Source organism: Ursus arctos, unplaced genomic scaffold, assembly GCF_023065955.2.
Source record: "Ursus arctos isolate Adak ecotype North America unplaced genomic scaffold, UrsArc2.0 scaffold_12, whole genome shotgun sequence".
NCBI lineage: Eukaryota > Metazoa > Chordata > Mammalia > Carnivora > Ursidae > Ursus > Ursus arctos.
Genome location: NW_026622786.1, coordinates 22,993,660 through 23,014,710, shown reverse-complemented (window position 1 = coordinate 23,014,710; position 21,051 = coordinate 22,993,660). Strand labels below are relative to the sequence as shown.

Sequence of the window (21,051 nt, the reverse complement as noted above, 5' to 3'; positions counted from 1 at the left end):
GTGTGTGTGTGTGCACACGCGCACAGGTACACACATGAATTCCTGGGGATTTCTGCAAAGACAATCATGTCATCTACAAATAGGGACAGTTTTAGTTCCTTTCCAGTCTGCATGTCTTTTCTTTTCTTCCCTTGGTGCATAGTCTGAACTTTTAGCACTATGATGAATAAGAGGGGTGAGAGCAGACATTCTTCACTTGTTCCTAATTTTGGGGTTGGTGGAAGCATTTGCCATTAAATAGAATGGTAATTAGAGGTTTGCTACAGATGTACTTTATCAAGTGGAGGAAGTTCCCCTCTCTTTTCCAGAGAGTTTTATCATGAATGAGTATGGAATTTTGTCATGCTTTTTCTGCACTGATTGATATGATCATGTCATTTTCTTTCTTAGCCTGTTAATTTGGTGGATTGCCTTGATTTTTTTTTTTAAAAAACATATTAAATAAGCCTTGAATCCCAGGAATAAACCCCACTCAATATATTGTAAATGGGGCTCTTGCAAATGTGGTCACGTTAAGGATCTTGAAGTGGAATGATTGTCCTGGATTATTCTGGTAGGTTCAATCTAATCACAGGGACACAGGACGAGTCAGGTAGAAGAAATGTGATGATGGAAACAGAGATTGAATTGATGTACTTTGAAGGTGGGGGAAGGGGCCATAAACCAAGAAATATGGGCAGCCACTGGCAGCTGAAAAAAGCAAGTAAACAGATTCTCCCTGTAGAGCCTCCAGAAAGAACCAACCCTGCCAATACCTGACTCTAGCTCAGTGAAATTGATGTTGGCCTTCTGACTTCCAGAACTGTGTGGAAGTAAATATGTGTTCTTCTGAGCCACTAGGTGTGTGGTAATTTGCTACGGCAGCTTTGCGTAGATAGGAAACTCCTGTAACTGTATGGATAGTGTACGGTGGTGTGGATAGTCAGTACGCAGGTGCAGTAAGATACACAGATCCTCTGTGAACATGGGCATTCTGAGCTTCTCTTATTCATCACATTTCTACTTCAGGCTATCTAAAGTAGGTGAGTCCTGAGATGCACATGTTATTTAAGGAATACTGCGCTGCAGCCCTGTGTAAGATGACTCGGGTAGAGGGAGATTGAAAAGAGACTGTTGTCATCTAAAGGGGATGGCTTTTGTTGAAGGGGCCGGAAGTTAGACTGAGGAATGAGAGACAGGTGGGTACCAGTCTCAGGCTTTGAAGCCTGACTAATGGTAGGAGAGATGAAGGGCTTTGAAGCCTGACTAATGGTCAGAGAGATGAAGAGAGTGACACCATCGATGACGCAAAAGCATGAATAAGTAACACATCCATTAGGAGAGAAGTAAGAGGATTAAAAAGTTTTCTGACAGGTTTTCATCTGTCAAAAATGACTGCGTAAGTTAGAGGAATTGTATTCTTTCAGAGTTGAAACATCCAATCATTGCCTTTTAGGTAATGTTAATTCTAAATCCGTGACTTTCGGGAAACACATCCTGCTAGTCCTTGAAGACTAAAATATGGCCAGGTGTTTGGTTTCTGCGTCTTGAAGAAAACTTCCTCCTATCCCACCAGCAGTAAGAGGGATGTTATTATATTAACATCCTCGTGAGTTGATGAATTTATGTATTGTCAGATCAAGAGCTCTTCTTTGTTATGGTCTGAAATCTTATATTTAAACTTTTTTCTAGGCTATAAATAAAATTGTTTACAAAACAACCACCAAGTGGTTTCTCTTCTACTTAAAACTGTTGTTCTTAAGCTAAAAAGTCCATTCTGAACCCAAGATATGTGTTCTACCAAACATCCTCAAGTTTTTAAAATGAGGCACGAACACGTCTCTTTTATTATTGAGCCAAGTCTAAACTCATCCTTCTCAGGGACAGTCTGTGGAAGTACAGAGGTGGGGTCAGGCTGCTTTCATGACTTGTTTGAGTCTATTTATTGACTGTTCAGTTTGTGACACTGTGCTGACCTCTGGATCATGATCCATTAAAGCTTTCATTCGTTACAAAGGAAGCCTGTAGGGGCCAATATTGGGTTCCCACGAGGACTTCAGCCCACGGAGATTCTTTACAATGGGGCATGATATGATGATGTTGTTTTATTTTTATTCATGTATTTATAATTTAAAATGTTTAATTAAGATGTAATTGACATGTAACATTATATTAGTTTCAGGTGTACGATGTAATAGTTGATATTTGTAAATATTGTGAAATAATCACCACCATAAGTCTAGTTAACACCCATCACCACAACATAGTTATGAATTTCTTTTTCTTGTGATAAGAATTTTCAAGATTTATTCTCTTAACAGCTTTCAGCTACACAGTACGGTGTTATTAACTATAGTCAGTCTCCATGCTATACATTATAGCCCCAGGACTGATTTATTTTATAATTGGAAGTTTATACCTTTTGACCCCCTTCACCCATTTTGCCCACTTCCCATCCCCCATTCTGGCAACCACCAATTTGTTCTCTTTATCTATGAATTCTTTTTCTTTTTTTCTTTAGAATTCATATATAAGTGAGATCACATGGTGTTTGTCTTTCTCTTTCTGGCTTATTTCACTTAGCACAATGCCCTCAAGGTCCATCCATGTTGTTGCTAATGGCAAGATTTCCTTCTTTTTTATGGCTGAGTAATATTCTTTATGTATTTATGTTATATTCTTTATGTATTTATGTGATTTATGTATCAGATTGTGTGTGTGTGTATTCTTTATTCAGTCATCTATTAATAGGCACTTAGGTTGCTAACATGTCTTTCCTGTTGTAAATAATGCTGCAATGAACATAGCAGTGTATATATCTTTTCAAACTAGTGTTTTCATTCCATTCAGAAGTGGAATTGCTGGATCATATGGTAATCATATTTAAAATTCTTGGGGCGCCTGGGTGGCTCAGTCGTTAGGCATCTGCCTTCGGCTCAGGGCGTGATCCTGGGATCCTGGGATCGAGCCCCGCATCGGGCTCCTCCGCTGGGAGCCTGCTTCTTCCTCTCCCACTCCCCCTGCTTGTGTTCCCTCTCTCACTGGCTGTCTCCCTCTCTAAAAAAAAAATAAAAACAAAATAAATAAATAAAATAAAATAAAATTCTTTGAGGAACTTCCATACTGTTTTCCATAATGGCTGCACCAATTTACATTCCCGCCAACACTGCACAAAGGTCTCCTTTTCTCCACAATCTCTCCAACACTTGCTATTTTTTGTTTGCTTGTTTATTTGTTTGTTTTGATAACAGCTATTCTGGCAGGTGTAAAATGATATCTCATTGTGGTTTTGATTTACATTTCCCCGATAATTAGTGATGGTGAGCATCTTTTCATGAACTTTTTGACCATCTGTATGTCTTTGGGAAAATGTCTATTCAGATCCCCTGCCCATTTTTTAATCTGATTGGTTTTTTGCTATTGAGTTGTGTGAGTTCTTTATATATTATGGATATTAACCCCTTTCAGACATATGATTTGCAAACATTTTCTTCCATTTGGTAGGCTGCCTTTTCGTTTTGTCGAAGGTTTTCTTTGCTGTGCAGAAATTTTTTACTTTGATATAGTCTCACTTGTTTATTTTTGTTTTTGTTGCCTTTGCTTTTGATGTCAGAGCCAAAAACTCACTGCCACAGCTAATACCAAGGAGCTTATTGCTTGTTTTCTTCTGAGAGTTTTACGGTTGTAAGTCTGATGTTCAGGTCTTTAGTTCATTTTGAGTTGACTTTTGTGTACAGTGTAAGATTGTGGTCCAGTTTCATTCATTTGCATATGGCTGCCCAGTGTTCTCAACGCCATTTATTGAAGCGACTGTCCTTTCTCCATTGTGTATTCTTGGCTTCTTTGTTATAAATTATTTTATCTTATATGTGTGGGTTTATTTCTGGGCTCTCTATTTCATTTTACTGATCTGTGTCTGCTTTTATGCCCTTACCATACTGTTTTGATAATTTTAGCTTTGTAATATAGTTTGAAATCAGGAAGTGAGATGCCTCCAGATTCGTTCTTTCTCAGGATTGTTTTGGCTATTGGGATCTTTTGTGGGATCCATACAAATTTTAGGATTGTTTGTTTTATTTCTGTGAAAGATGTCATTGGAATCTTGATAGGGATTACATTGAATCTGTAGATTGCTTTGGGCAGTATCAACTTTTCAATATTAATTCTTCCAATCCATGAGCATGGAAGTTCTTTTTACTTTTAAGTTTCCTCCTGACACAGAACTCACATAAAGCCTAAATCTCGACCCTGCAGGGAATTTTGTCTTTGTAAAGTAGAGCTTCCAATTTGAATAAAGTCATCTTTGAGGGGAACAATTTTGTTGTTGGATTCTCTTTTTATTCCTAAATTCCTAAATCAAAAATTCCCCCTTTCTGCTTTATTATCATAGATATTTTCATCAACTTCCAGTCAGTTGAATATTTGTCAAGATTCTAATGTAGTTGTAAGCCTTCAGTTATCTATAGTACTTCTTAAATATTAAAGTGTGTAAGAATCACTTAGGGATCTTATTAAATGTAGTTTCTGGTTCACGAGTTCTAGGGTGGGACTTGAGATTCTGCATTTCTAATAAGCTCCCAGGTGATATGATGCTGCTGGTCCCCCAACCACATTGTATAATGAGGGTCCATGGGTCATTCTTACCCTGTAAATATAACTTATGCTACGTTTAATTTGGTGCTTATAGTATTTGGTAAGTTTCACAATTGGAATGAGCAACATCAAAAATTAGTAGTTAAACCATTGCTTTTTATTTTGGGAAATTATCAAAAATAAGACGAAGAAAACTTGTTCAAGAAAATGGAAGAATTCTTGAAAATGTCTAACGATAATGGCTTGAGTTTTTAATTATAATTGATTCCTACTCTTTTTTGTAATTTTTTTAGATACATGTAGTAGTTCAAGGAATATGTATTAACATTTTTTATAATCTGTTTTAAAGATTTAAGAATTTATCGTTCCTAAAATACAGAAATTAAAACCTGAAGTGTTATAAACCGGAATTGAAAATAACCATAGATGATATTGTGGTTTACTTATAAGAATAACAAGCGCATTGCGTAGGTTCAAGTTTGCACTATTTGACAGTCACATTTTTGCAGTAACGCTCATTTATAGACCTCTGAATTGCTTTTCAGTATTCACTATTGCGTCATTTTTTCATTTATTGACTGTCAGTTGTACTGAATCTATTGGCTAAGCAAAAATGAATCCTAATGTGGGTTCCAGTATTAAGGATATGGTATATATAAGAGTTGTGGGCAATGGTGACATCAGAAATTTGCCCTGAAATACTCATGTCAATTACTAAAGATAGACAATTGACTGGTTTTTGTTTCATTTCGTGTGTGGAAAGGGTTAGAGGTGGAAACAGAATAGTCTTGTAAGCAATAATGCACCAGGTTTAGTTGTAAAGTTTGTATTTTGGCATGATACCACTGAACCAGTGTCTGACTGTGGATGTCTATACCTAAACTACAGCTAACTTTGGGAAATCTCTAACTCATTTTTTTCTCTTCCAGCTACGTTTTCTTGTGTGTTTCAGAATGAAGAATCTTCCCTTCTACCCCCAAATTCTCTGTCTAAACATCTTCCTAGTAAATCTTTCATTTGTACCAAAGTATGTGTAGAACTCCTTGAATAGTATCTCCTTTCCACCTCCTGAACATTGGGTCCTGCTTTCTGATCTATCTTCCTCTGATACCAAGTTAGATGATTTTGTTAGTCCTGTTCTTTAAACTGGGAGCTATCTCTGTTTCCATAATAGCCCTGGGGCAGTGGAGTAGGAGGCGTGCAGGGTAGACTGGTGCCCCGGTCACGGCTAGAGTAGGCCTACCTTGAGCTGGAACACGGGCTGGGTTTCTGTATAGAATCACCAAATGGTGGCTTTGGATGGACACTGAGGTCAGGGTACTGGACAAGTGTGTGTCCAGGATGGAAGAAGTGATGAAGAGGAAGACGAAGAGTTAAGACGGTGGGGAGATAGGCTTATTTTGGACGCAAGGATGTGAGGGAGAAGAAGTCCGCTGCAAACAGAAGGAGCTGCAATGACTTATCACTGTGCTCTGAATTCAAAACCAGGAACACCTGTAACAGTGCTACCGAGCAGGGGGAGGGGCAGAGGGAGAGGGACAGAGACTCTCAAGCCGATTCTCCCCCCCCCCGCCCCCCCGCTGAGCGAGGAGCCCATCATGGGGCTCCATCTCATGACCCCAAGATCATGACCTGAGCCGAAATCGAGAGGAAGATGCTTAACCAACTGAGCCACCCAGGCGCCCCTCAAAACAGATTTTTAAAAAGACTCGTGAAGGCTGTGACTTTGCTTGTAATGAAGCCAAGTTAGTTATTTTCTTATGTCTTAGGCCTAACTAACCCAGGGCCAGGACTTGGCCAAAAACACTTGACCCCCAACACTGGTAACCTCTCTCAAAAGGCTCTGTTTAAATCAAGACAGATCTCCGCCTGTTATTTCAAGCACGCGTTCTTATGGCAGAGGGTTAGTAATCTCATGCTGTCTTAGAAAATCCGCTACGTTCCTGGAGGATTTACTTTGAGCTGGTGTGTTAGCTTCATGAGATTTGATTTTTAAATGCTAAATACTTAAAAATACACGTTTTACTTCTTCTGTTTGAGATGAGGCTTTTAAGGAGTAATAGATACCACAATAAAAGCCAGAGCGGTTCTTACTGTCAATAAAAAAGGGATTTGGGTGCAGTGCCGCTTTTTCATAAAAGGCACTTGAGTAGAGCATCACTTAGCAACACACAAATCAGCTTTGACACCTTATTCATCTTTAATATTCAGGTTCAAATCAAGTCTTTCCAGGGATGGGACAGATGGAGTCTTTGAAACCAAGCAAGCGAAAGGTGTCACTTTGTAATTTCCATCCTTAGTGGCAGCCGCATCAGAGTTTTCATTTTATAACGTTTTGGAATTGGGATTTTTTTCGATTCTCAGATCTGCATTACTTAGCATGGCGGGCAGGGTCCGTCATGGACTGGTTGCCGTTTGCTTCTGTCATAACCTCTGCTTCAGCCAAATCAGACAGCCCAGTTTCCCAGACGCGCTGGGTTCTTTGATATCACTATTTCCCCAAGCCCCTGTTGTTGATGAGCCACAATTTTAGCTTAATTCTATTCTGTACAGTATGACATAGAATAGAATGAAAACTATCTGATGGGTAGTTTATCTTAAAAGAAATGCAGGAAGGTGACTCTGTCAATAAAAATTTTAAACCCAGACTGTCATTTTGTTTACATGTCTTAAGTTCTTTTCTTGTACCCTTGAAAACAGTTAAAATTGTGCTTATTGAATTAAAGAACACTTATAGATGAAGCACATTTTCTGGTTCTCAAAGGACAGTCTAGTTGAGGCTCTCTGTACCTTGCTTTTAGGTGGTAAGAATGGGTTTCTCAAGTTGTGTGTTTTTTCATGGTGCCACACGCAGTTATGGCTTTAGTAGTCTTTTAGGTGCTCTCTGATTCAGGTTTCTTCACCTACGTCTTTGAGTCCAGTTCACTCCAGCTGTTTTTTATAGACATATCAAATTGCTATTTGAGAAATACCTTACAGATTTCAGATTCATATGTAAAAGGCAAATGGGCTCACAGTCTTTTTTGTGGCTGTTGTTGTAAGTATCTAAGAACCTCAATAGGTGACTCATGAGTGGTTCTGTAGTCATATATTTGAAGAGAGGTATTTGTGCTTCATATAGAACTTTAATGTAATTTATTTAATTAATTTAATTCATATAACTTCATTCTGACTTTCAGAAAATGATTTTTAAAAACAATTCTAAGATTTCATTATCTTTCTAGTCTGACTTGTAAAGGTTTATCTGCTAATCTTTTCACCCATAGGATATAATATGTTCGAGGGGGTGATAGTAATTTATTTTACAGATTATTTTGTTTTCTCTCCTTTTTACAGAAAACAGGCATCGTTATGGGTCCAAGGAGACATTTTCCGATCCAAGCTGAAAAACAGACCATCCAGTGAAGGAAGTATTAATAAAATTCTTTCTAGCTTGGATGATCTGTCTATTGGTGGAAACTTATCTAAAATACAAAACGTGGAAAGATTTGGAGAGGTGAGTTTTTCTCAGGAAGATTTTCGTGTCTCCGTAGGACTCATGTGCTGCATTTCTTGTTCCCCAGCTGAACATACATGACACGGCAGTATCTCTTTGCTGAGACGCTGAGAGTACCCGTATTTTTAGGTGCAGAGTCATCCACCTGTGAAACAAGAATCCAGAGCAAAGACAGCACTTTCCTTAAAAATAAAAAAGCTGTAATTTAGGGGGCACAATTATAAAGGAGGCCACTCTGGTTTGGAGACTATGTACAAAAAGGAAACAGAAAAGCAAATTTTCTATTTGAAGATGGAAGTGGATATAAAGAAAGAAGAATTAATGTGACAATTGAAGAAACAGTATATGCCACAAGTGGTTTTTTGAAAGTCTCAAATTCATATTGATTTTTAAAGTCCAGAGTTGAAAACATAAATGGGGCAACTTTTTTTTTCTTTAATTGAGGCTCTATTCTAAACAAACCACTGTGAACAGCTGACATCTATGCTCTCATTTAATCTCTACAACTAGCTGGTGATAGGTAGTATCAGCAATATTGTCTAGGCGATATGATCTCTTCTTTATAGTAAGGAAATTGAATGTCAGAGAAGTTCTAACGTTGGCGATTCCAATCCACATCTATGCGGTTCTGCATCTGTGTTTTTTCTGTTATACCCTGCTACCTAATGGAAGTGACGTACAACAGGTAGGATCATGGGCATTTTTGGAGCTGGAAGCAACCTTGACATCATTTGCTCTCCTTCCCCTCTTGTGCAGATCAGAAGTCGGGGGTTCCACCAAATCCCATGACGTGCTGAAGGTCATGGTGTTGTTTAGTAGTGGGACCACCTTGAGATTGGGAGTCTCCCTCCTGGTTTAGCTCTTTCTACCACAATATCCCTGAGGTAAAACTAAGCACTTGGTTTGTAGTTATATTTTTATATCTCTGAAGGAGCAAAAAGAGCTGTTAAAAATATTTAAGCAGTGGGACGCCTGGGTGGCTTCATCGGTTAAGCATCCGACTCTTTGTTTCGGCTCAGGTCATGATCTAGGGGCTGTGGGATTGAGCTCCACGTCAGGCTCCCTGCTCAGTAGGTTGTGGTTCTTTTCCTCTCCCTCTGCCCCTCCCCCCACTCAAATAAATAAATAAATCTTCAAAATAATGTTTAGGCAGCAGGTGTGGATTTACATTCTATTAGGCGGTGACCTGTTGGACCCGGACAAGGGTCTTTTTTTTTTTTTTTTTTTTGAAGATTTTATTTATTTATTTGACAGAGAGAGAGACAGCCAGTGAGAGAGGGAACAGAAGCAGGGGAGCAGGAGAGGAAGAAGCAGGCTCCCAGCAGAACAGGGAGCCTGATGCGGAGCTCGATCCCAGGACCCCGGGATCATGCCCTGGGCCGAAGGCAGACACTTAACAACTGAGCCACCCAGGCGCCCCAAGGGTCTTGAGCAAAATACTGTGGTTCAAGTTTGGCCCTCAGGGAACCCAAAATGGAAGGAATGCATCATAGCGATTTTAGGTGAGCAAGTGTTGTATGCGAAACAGGTTTCTTTCACCAAGGAAGATAACCAGAGTGCTTGGCAATAGGGAGAGTGGGCTTTCTTCAAGGACACAGGGTGGAGACTGCCAGAAGAACCAATTTTTCAACTCCGTGGTCTCTACTCCAGGACAGCCACTGACGAAGTGGCTGAGTTTGTTTATGTGAATCATTTGTCCTGACAAAACGTAAATCTTAGCCAAGGTCATGTTGATGTTCAGACCCTTTGTTGACTTTTCTTGTCTCTGTGTTGTAGTCTGGCCTATTCAAAGCAAACAAAAGGATCTGAACTGACATTTTAATGTGATAATATAGCTAAGCAAGAATACTTTTCTTGCTCTGGTCAGCATTTCCTTCTCAGGTTTTGTTCAAGTAAACAGTGCTTTGAATTATGCCCTCTGAAAAGATACACATACAATTTGTCCGCCTATCTGGGAAACATTTATCTTATAGGAATATAATGTTTTCTAGATCATAATCCATATTAAACTAACATCTGGTAGTTAAAACATTTTGTTCTCATACTTTTTTAGATCTCGACTTGTTGAACTTAAAACTAATTGACATTTATTTATCACTGAAAGGGTGAAGAATGAAATATGAAATTTAAAATAAGTCAGTTTTAAATATGAGCATGTATTCAGATATAGGGCTGTTTCTCTTCCTCTTTCTTATCCCCTGCACCCCCAAATTAATTACTTTAGCTCTAGCCATTCAGAAGGGGTACAATTTTTGAAATTAGAGCGCAGAAATGCAAGAATTCAAAAATGCCACGGAGCGATGGTGTGGTTAAGATTTCAGACAGCAACACATACATAGGTTTTGGACCACTTCATAGTTAGGTGATGTGCTGTGCGTAGATAACACTTTCGAGCCCTTTTCTTGCCATGCTTGTCTGATGTTGGCTCCAGAGCATCTCATGAATATGAGGAATTAGTTTATTCAAAAGTGAGTGTAATGGAGGTACTGATATCTTTGTCATTCTTGTGAATTCCAAGTGGGAAATTAAGTTGAGAGAGAGGGCATGAGCTGGGGGGCAGGTAGTTGGGAGGAGCAGAGGGAGAGGGAGAAGCAGACTGCCCACTGAGCCGGGAGCCCAACTTGGGGCTCAATCCCAGGACCCCGGGATCATGATCTGTGCCAAAGACAGATGCTTAACCGACTGAGCCACCCAGGTGCCCCAAAGTGATGTTTTTAAAAAACATTTTATTTATTTATTGGGGGTGGGGGATGAGCAGTTGGGAGGGTCAGAGGGAGGGAGAGAAGCAGACTCCCTGATGAGCAGGGATCCTGATGTGGGGCTTGATCCCAGGATGCTGGAATCAGGACCGGAGCTGAAGGCAGACACTTAACTGAGTGAGCCACCCTGGTGCCCCTACATGGATTAACTCTTAATTCTTATAACAGCTGTATGAAATCGGCATTGTTCCTAGGCCCTTTTTAACAGATGGCATAACTGAGGTAGAGAAAGGTAAACTGTCTGCCCAAGATCACAAAGCATGCAGTGGAGCTGAGCGGTCAGACGCAGGCACTCTGGCTTCAGAGTCTCTTCTCAGCCATCCACCTGAGGCCTCTCTCCATACCCTGTGGCCCCTGCATGAGGTCCTACGTGTGGCTTTAGTATATTACACCAGTAAGTTTGAGCATAACCTTAGCCAGCCCGTCCCAATAAATTTCTCCTGGAATTGTGATTGTTAACTTTTCCTTCTCCGGGGTGATAATGCAATATTAGCACTCCAATCAATCAGATGCTCTTGACTTTGAGAGATTAATTAGGGACAGGTGCTGCTCATGTTCAGCCAAGTTCACATAAATTGACAGGTAAAGAAGAAGGTAGTGTTTTAATTAATTAATTAATTAATTAATTTTTAAAGGTTTTATTTTTAAGCAGTCTCTACACCCAATATGGGGTTCGAACCCACAACCCAGAGATCAAGAGTCACACACAAGCGCCACTGACTGAGCCAGCCAGGTGCCCCAAGAATGTAGTGTTTTAATTACATCATGGGGATACTGTGATTTATAGAATCCTTTGCTCTTTTACATCAAATGCCCATCTACAGGGTGCATCTTAGAGAAAAATCCATGAAGTAAAAAATTAACTCTCTAAGACCCTACTTTCAAGCACTGTTCTTTCCACTCTTGGGACCACTATGGCATTCCAGTTCCAATCTGAATGCCACTGGGATCGGGAGAGGCTCTAGGAGAGGAGAGTGACAGTACAACACAGAGCCAGGGTTTCAGGAGACCGCTCTGGCTGTGAGGTGGACGGGGTGCTGGGGTCTGTGTGTGGCCAGGGGTGGGAGGCCAGGAAGTTGGTGATGGGGGAGTGGTCCCAGGTGGTAAAGGTCTTAACCGGTGCCAGTGAGGAAGGAGGGAAGATGGATTCGGGGGCTCTGATAAATCCAAACTTTTTATGATCAGAAGCAACTTGTTATGAAGATGACATCTTTGCCTTTCCCCAGCTTTTACATCTCACAGTTTCAGCATCTGAGAGCTGAAAGAATTTTGGAGATGACCCAGCCACCTTTCCTAGCCAAATCACTTAAACCTGCTAAAAGTCCATTATCATCTTTCTCTTCCAATCCTTTCACTTCTATTTTTACTCATTTCTATTTCAAACTCTCTTTTTATGTCATTTTTCTATTATAACTCTTCCGTCTTTTTCCCCTAGTGTGCTCTATTTTATCTAATAGATTTTTTTCTTAATGGCACACACCGCAGCCTCCCCAGTAGCTTACTCTGTCACCATTTGATTAATGCGTTGGTCAGTAATTACTTTATCCAACTGAAACCTATGAACACATTTTATTTTCATTTTCATCTTGTCTATATTTAGAGAGCAACCGATGGCATAAAATAAATCTTTCTACTTTGCACTATTATTTGTTCTTTCGCTAGACCATCATCTGTAAATAAGTACGTCTTTTGAAATGGTCCTTCTTTATGATTTTAGTTTGCTCTCATTTCCCTGCCTTTATGTAGGGCAGGCTGGTATCCAAAAGAAAGAGCTGGTGCTCGACCCTCCAGAGGGCAGTGGGGAGTCTGACAACAGACCCGTTTCTTGAGGGAGCGAAGATATGAGGGTCTTCCCTTTCTCACTTTGTTCCACCAGCAACCACGTGACTTTGTTTCTTTTTCAGCAGATTCTAGGGGATCTAAGCAGCTCAGGGCAAGAGAGGGTCTGCACTGGGACTCTGTGGAGAGAGGGGCTGGAGCCCAAGGGCACAGGAGAGGCCTAGGTTAGCTTCCCTGCATTCATCGGTTGTGACTATTCATTAGTTATTATATGGAATGAGTTTGGTAGGAAGAATGAGACCTCCCAGCACCTGTTGAGAAAAGTCTTCAAACTAGCCCAGGTCCACCAATTCTTGGGATTGATTCATGCCCTCATGATAAAAGGAACTGTGTTTTCTAATATGTTTTCCCCTCACAGGTGTTTGTCTTCTAAGTGCCCTGATAAATATAGGGCTTAGTTCTGTTCATGTCTGTGTGTCATACTTAGGATTCCAGAAGGCCAGAGTCCTTGTTCTTACAGCTTTCTAGTTTCTTAATTATTTAATTTAACTTAAATGTATTTTGAATAACGTTGCATAACTTTTTGCCAAGATTCTGAAGGCTATTAATCCCTTACTGAGAATTTTATGACTTACATGTTCTATGCCTCTTAGTCCTAAAAATGTCTGAAGCTTCATACAAAAGTCACAGAAATAAAATAAGGGTTGATACATGGAGATACAAAATAGCGTGATTTATATTTTAGCAGATTTCTTCAGACCTGTATTGCATGTCTGGATCTTTTCCCACCCTCTACCCTTCCCAGGTCCTGACTTAAGTGTTCTCTCATATACTAAACCAGACCACTGCCAGAGCCACTAAACTATGTCCCCCTCCTCGCCGCCCCACAGACTTCACCTTCTCCAGTTCATTCTCCTCACAGTCAGCATGTAGGAAGAAATGTTTGCAACATATTCAAATTAGGGTGTTTTTTTTAACGTAAAGAACTCTTAAAAATCAATGTGAATATGCCACATACACAAATAAAACAGAATAGGAATCCTCATGGCTGGTAAGCATAAAAAACATTCTACTTCCCGAGAAATAAAAGAAACACACATTTAAATGACACGATGCTATTTCTGCCTCTCAAGTTGTGTGAGATTAAAGAATGTATGCAGTATTAGCAAGGATTTGGGCAATAAAAACTCCTAAAGATTGCCAGTTGGAGTTTAAAATGGAGGGCAATTGGATAACGCGTGGCAGAAGACTTCACAATATATTTAGCGATTTCACTTCCATGAATCTATCTTAAGACAATAATAGGACGGTGTTTAAAGCCATATGTATAAAGGAGGATGTTTGTTGGAGCTGTTCATAGTGATGAAAGACAGAAAACAGCCTGAACCAGGGGAAAATAAATAAAATTTGGTATATCTAGACAATGGAATTTTATGGAGCCATAAAGAAGAATAATGAAGAGGTTTTCGGGGTTTTGTGTTTCTAAATTTATCCTGAAATACTTTCAACAATATATTTTTCAGGTGAATAAGTAAGTTACAGAGCAGCGCATATGTAGCTCAACCTCTTTTTGTCAGGAAGAAGTGTGTTGGGGGATGGTATGTAGAGCACAGGGAAAAATCTGGAAGACTATATGCCAGAGTGCCAATGGGTTTTGCTTCTGATGGTAAATATGTAGGTGGTTTTAATATTTTTTTCACTCTTATCTGTATTTTGTCATTACATACAAACAAGTATCATAGGGAGAAAAATATATTTTTTTTCTTTAGGAAAGACATGGTTTCATTCTCCAGAGGTTGAGAGCTGGGACTTAATAAGTAATGTTTTCTTTTTCTTTGAGAGCTAGTGTATTTAAGTAAACTCCTTAAGAGAAGGAGCTTAAGTAGAAAATACATTGAATCTGGCTAGTTAGGTACATGGCTCTCTGTTGCAGTGTTTTTGTTTTTTACATTTGAAATGTATTATATTTTAAAAAAGATTTCACCTTTAAGATACATAATAAAGTAGGGGCGCCTGGGTGGCACAGCGGTTAAGCGTCTGCCTTCGGCTCAGGGCGTGATCCCGGCGTTATGGGATCGAGCCCCACATCAGGCTCCTCCGCTATGAGCCTGCTTCTTCCTCTCCCACTCCCCCTGCTTGTGTTCCCTCTCTCGCTGGCTGTCTCTCTGTCAAATAAATAAATAAAATCTTTATAAAAAAAAAAGATACATAATAAAGTGGGAGAGAAAATACACGTGACATAACTATAATGTAAAACATACTGTTAATTTTTTTGTTTAACTGTGTATCTTGTTAAATTAGTATTTATTTTTTCAAGTAATATGTGACCACTTTTAGAAGTGTCAAAAAGTACTGAATTCTAATAAAAAATATCAGTCTCCTATCCACCTTTCTGTACTCCTAGACCAATTCCCAAACCAATTCCCAGAAGGGGGAACCTCTGAGCAAATTATATCAGCATTTTTACTACCATATTTCTACACATCCGTGTCTTGCCCATAATGATATTTAAAACAGTTTATTGATTTTGGACATTTTTTTATTGCCTCCTGGTTGTGGTGGACAAGATTTCAGCTCTCCCCCTCTCCCCAAGTGTTACTCCCACCCCCCGTGCTTCCCAGTACGGCTGCATCGTAATTTTTGGTTAAACCCAATAATATGTACATTATTACCATGTAAAGATTGTTCGCTCTTGAGGGTGGTAGTCTACTCTGTTTCCTTTGTTGAACCTCTCTTTGATTTTCCCAGAGTTAATTACCTATTTTTGTGGTGTTTTACATTTATTTATTTTTTTTTTTATTGAAGTATAGTTGACACAATGTTATATGAGTTCAGGTGTGAGTTAATTGCCTTTTTATTTCCATACTTTTCTGTCTATTTGGGAAAAAAATAAGGCTATTCCCTCCTCCCCCAAATTGTGTCAAGCAATTTAAAATTTTTTCAAAGTCTTAACACTGAAAAAATTTTTTACCAAGTTCATTCTTTTCCCAAAGAGGCTTCTCCTTCCCACCCTGGGCTGGTTGTTCTCAAGCCCTACTGTACAGTTCTGACCTGAGGCCTTTTTTTCACACTCTTCAGCTGAAGTCCTAATTTTCCTGGATTTCCCATTGTCTTCTTAACTTTTCCCTGACGTACATCCCATAATAGTTTTCTCTGAGAGATTGTGTGGGAGGTGAATTTTTGTATCTTTGTTCTACCTTTACATTTGACTGTTGGGTTGAATTTTGGAATTCCCGGTTGAGGCTCCCTTTTCCTTAGAATTTTTTTTTTTTTAAAGATTTTATTTATTTATTTGACAGAGATAGAGACAGCCAGTGAGAGAGGGAACACAAGCAGGGGGAGTGGGAGAGGAAGAAGCAGGCTCATAGCGGAGGAGCCTGATGTGGGGCTCGATCCCACAACGCCAGGATCATGCCCTGAGCTGAAGGCAGACGCTTAACCGCTGTGCCACCCAGGCGCCCCTTCCTTAGAATTTTGAAGGCCTTTCAGAGTTGGGAATACAAAGATCCTCCTGGTTAGAAGGACACACAAGCTTTCCTGGCTTTCCCACAAAGGTGCCCATTAGATAGTGAACCTGACCAATAAAGGTGAGGATCCTGTCAGGTCGTTCAAGAAGCAAGTCCCATATTCTAGAGACTCTGGCTGTGTGCTGGTCCTTCCATCAGGTACAAGTAACCGGTAACAACACCCATGTTGATTGCTAGGTGAAGCTAAGCCCACCTCCTCAGGTACCGTCCTGCTAACAAGCCTAGCCTTCAGGCCTGCCTTATTTCTATTCCTGCAGGCTTCCTTGGGTGGTAATGGATTCCTCCCCACGGGTTATATGGACAGAGATGAACGATATAACCGATTCCTGGAGACTTTATGTATGGGCAACTTATGACTTTAAGAGAACCTTCTGACTTCAAGGCTCCATGAACCTGAGACTGTTGAACTGGTGTTCTTTGCGAGGATGAGCCTTCCTGTGATCTTGGCCTGCTTCCTGCCACACTCATTCTTTAAGACTCACTAAAGGGGTTTCCTCCTCTAGGAAGCTTTCATCTTCATTTCCTCTTTCCTACCACCTATGTGCTTTGTATGTCTATTTTTCTTTTTTAAACTCAGAGTTATAGTAGTAACATGTGGTCTTTTTACCCAGGACAGACCTACTGACCCCAGATGTATCCACGCAACCCAACCTAGGTGGCAGTGAGCAAAGAAATGTGTTGAGCCAGGAGTGGCTATTAGAAATGACTAGAATGTGACTGAAGGAAGTATATTTTTGTATATCCTTCATCAAATAAGAGATCTGGCTTTAAAGAGGGGAGGGGACTCTGATGGCTGCAAGGAATCTTAGCAAATTTAAGGCATATGAATTATTCAGGGGAGGAAATGGGCAAAATAAAATCTTTACTGGTGCAATGTTAGTGTACCATTGTATTTGGGGTCAAGAAATCCGATTTTAAAATCATAGCTTTCGTGAAGAGCTTCGGGGAGCTTGGGCAATATTCTTAGCTTCAATGAGCACCTCCTTTTTTTCATCTTTATGGGCCACAGTGTCCTCCCCGCCCTGAGTTGTAAAAATTAAATGTGAGCTAGCATGTGAAAAGACCTTGTGTGGTACTTCTGGTTTTCAATCTCTAAGACTTATTTCAGCAGGAAACACTTTCCCAGTCTAGTAAGCTTTAACTCCTTATGGGAAGGTCTTGAGTGCTTTTACTAGTGTTAATTGATCCCGGTAAGCTATGGTCTAGATAGCCTAAATTGTTTTGTCTTTCATTTTTGTAAACAAGTTATAAAGTTTGCAATGATGGACCCCAGTAGTCTCTGGAAACATATTTGTAATGTAATGTATCTATTACTGAGCCAGCCTGTATCTGAGCTGTATTCCAAAGCAGGATTTTGTCTGCATGAGAGTCTCTTTGGTTGTGGTCCCTTGTAACAAAGAGCTCCTTTTAAATTCTACCACATTTAGACCCATGCTTTGATTTGGACTTTGACCAGTATATTAATTGATGAATAGTTGAACATTCTTTAGTATATATACAGACGATGCTGAATTCGTAGTTCACTAAAGCTATTTACGATAATCTATATTAAGACAATCTATATGAAATATATAGTTTATAGTCTATTAGGAAATCTGTGTAAAGCAAAATTATTCATAATAACCTTTCTGTGGAACATGCATTTTTTTTTACAGAATAATTTAGAAGAGGATGAAGATGTGGAAATGAAAAATAGTATAACCCAGGGAGACAAACTACGTGCCTTAAAAAGTCAGAGACAGCCACGCTCCTCACCATCCTGTGCATTTAGGTAGATGCATTTTAAACTTGTAAATTTATATTGTGCCTCCATTTGTGGATAGAATGTTTCATCTTCACTTTTGAATATCATTCTACAAGTGCCATGTTTACCTCTTGCTTTTTGGTTTATTACTATTTTGTGTTTGTTTATTATTTTGTCATATTGGGAGCAGCTGAGCTTTAGAAACTTACAGAAAGCAGCTCCTGGAATCTTAGTGTCTGGAATCCCACCTTAAACTGCTATGCCATTGGGTGTCTCTGGGACTGTGCTCAAAATTCCGTTTGGAATTCTACTCTTCCCCCATGAGTGGGTGTCCTGTCTTGTGGCAAATCCTCATAGGTGTGCTGAGGCTTTTGTTTTGAATCTAGAGTGTGCGGAAGAGTATTGAATGCCAAGCTTTGGTATATCCTAACTCCTTAGCTTTATGCTCTGTATTTGAGAATTGAATAAATAATTCTTACCTGTGTCTGTGAAGTCATAACCGTCCTGAGTTTGAAGTCTAAAATTACTAATCGAAATCAATTGATGGAACCTGACTTGTGATCACAACATTTGGAACCTGCTAATGGTTCAGATTAGTTAAAAAAGAAAGTCTTCAGGATCAATGTATGCAAAAATCTGTGAATGTCTTCCGGATTCTTTACTGTAACATATGGGGTAGTGACAAGTTCACAGATGATTATAATGGAAAATGGCTACTTTGCTTTGCTTTTTAAGTGAGAGACATGCACAGAAAGAGGGGTGTTTTGCCAGCATGATACATGTCAAACAGACTCAGAGACTTTAGTTTTCATGTGTTATCTGGGAGAATTATAACACAAGTCAGATTAGGTCTGAGTGCATCATTACCTATGCTTTGATTACTGGTTCCCTGACCTGAAGAATGAAGGTTTATGTGGCTCAAATTCAAGGTGATGGTAACATGAGAAGTATAGTAACATTAGATGATGGGATAGCAAGCCTGGTGCTTGGTAGTAACTGCCAACTACCACTAGAAAATCGAAGAGACGTACCATTCACTGGGCAGCTACTATGGTTAGGAGCCATGTTAGGTGTTTAGTTTGGATATGAGGGTTAACTGAATTAACACAAAAGGTATGCATCATTACCCACGTTTGGGTTGGTTGCTTGAGGTTAGAAAGGTTAAATCCCCCCCAGTGGGATGGCGTTGGCATGATATTCACACCCAGTGCTGTCAGTCTGTGCTCTGCTCGCTATGGATATCATCTAAGTCAGTGGAAGTTTCTTCAAGATTACTAATCTCTTTATTTGCCATTTTTTCCCTTGAAACTCTTAAGAAATGGCTTTGTATTGCTTAAAACTAGTTTCAAACAGATTTAGATTTGATTCTGAAGAAATCATAAGGGGGAGGGAGGGATACAGTGGCATATGACTTGGCACATAAGTAGGCAAAAGAAGTGAGAGAACCTCCACTACCCAAATTTTCGAAGGCTACTCCAATATGGTTTTTCTATTTTTTTTTAATTCTCAGAAATTCTCCCATTTTTTTAGAATTCAGTTTTTCCTACCGGCATCATGGTAGCATCGTCGAACATTTTTTTTACCCTGTGTGGCTGCGACATCACCTTCTGATTTAAAGCCATTTGCTGTTAATTAAATTCAAGATGAAACAAAATGACCAAAATGGGTTTCCTGCTGGTTCTAGGATTTATTTTAGAAACGGAATGAGTACTAAAATCCATTTGGGAGGTTTCTCCCTTTTGCCAATTTAATATTTTTACTGGTCTGACTCCTTTTGGTCTTTGCTTAAATGTGTGAACCCGGTGATGCGTGAGCATTTGTCTTTGATTTCCGTAGGTTGGATGATATGAAAGGGCACCCAAGAGCAGTGTCCCAGCCTTTCAGGTACTGTTCCTGAGGTGAATTTCTAGTAGCTTGTAAATAAATGCTCCCCTTTAGATACATTTCCCAACCCTGAAACTGGTGAAAACAAATTGCACACAGCTTTTCACTTTTTAAGTCCCTTCCTTTCTGTTCCGGATTGTTACACTACACCTTATTTTTAATGCTCACCATGAAGGGGATTTTTGTTTTCCTGAGGTGCCCGTAGGTGTGGCTGCGGTAGTCACGTCAGTGTCGTCTGTGCTTCCGGCACGTTCTAGGGTCTCTAAGAAACTATGCTTGCTCAGCAACGTGCCTTTCAATCCAGTGACTGATTTTGCCTTGAGGTTTTAACATTTCTGTTAAAACCCTTAGTTTTACATGTGTTTGCTCTTTGTTTTCTAGTTTTGTTGCCTTCCCCATCCTCCATCTGAAGAGGAAACATTAGTGTTTCTCTCTGGAAAAATGTCCCCCAAACAGTCCCAGGGTGGTTTCAAGGTCCCAGTGGTACCAGAGTGCGGTGTAGGGCTTGGTGAGGGCCATGGACATGTTTGCCAAGACTGTTGATGAGATAGGGGTGGAAAGCTGAGTCACCCCTCACCTCTGGTTCTTATTCAGCCCAATGTTTTAGGGTTGTTTTGTGCGGGCAGTTCTTTTTTTTTTTTTTTTTTTTTTAAAGATTTTATTTATTTATTGGACAGAGATAGATATAGCCAGTGAGAGAGGGAACACAGCAGGGGGAGTGGGAGAGGAAGAAGCAGGCTCATAGCGGAGGAGCCTGATGTGGGGCTCGATCCCACAACGCCGGGATCACGCCCTGAGCCGAAGGCAGACGCTTAACCGCTGTGCCACCCAGGCGCCCCTGTGCGGGCAGTTCTAAGAGGACTCAGACTTCTCCAGAAACTTGAGCTGCTTTCTTGTACCACTTTTCCAATTCGTGTTTTAGAGGCAAACCGTGTACTTAAAATGTTTGGGGGGAGGATGATGAAGGAAAGAATCTTATAGGAAAGTAAGCAAGCTTATAGGAAAACAAGGTCCGGGTGCATTAAATGGTTTGTTTAGGTTAAAACGGGGTTGGTATTAAAACTGTGACTGGGACCTGGCTGTCCAGGTTTGAGTCCATTTTCCCTCAAACATTAGTGAATATCCTCTCCGAGTCTGGCACTGGACTAGCCACTGGGAATAGAAATGAAAGACAGTCCTTTGCCCTCAATGGAGCTTATATCAAGGGAAATAGACAAATACCAGACAATGAAATATGGCGAAAGGGCTATGATTTACAGGGATACTTACCCTGCCTGGGAATTCAGTGAA

The 21,051-nt window shown here is 40.0% G+C and overlaps 1 protein-coding gene across 13 annotated transcripts in view; it reads left to right on the top strand.

Moving 5' to 3' along the window:
* Positions 1–21,051, top strand: part of CDC14A (cell division cycle 14A) — a 208,582-nt gene that overhangs the window by 166,849 nt on the left and 20,682 nt on the right. For all 13 annotated transcript variants that reach the window (XM_048220695.2, XM_044383602.3, XM_048220698.2 and 10 more), the window contains 2 exons: positions 7,909–8,068; positions 17,789–17,904. In XM_048220695.2, the coding sequence (XP_048076652.1) occupies positions 7,909–8,068; positions 17,789–17,904 (276 nt within the window). The remainder of the gene's footprint in view (positions 1–7,908; positions 8,069–17,788; positions 17,905–21,051) is intronic.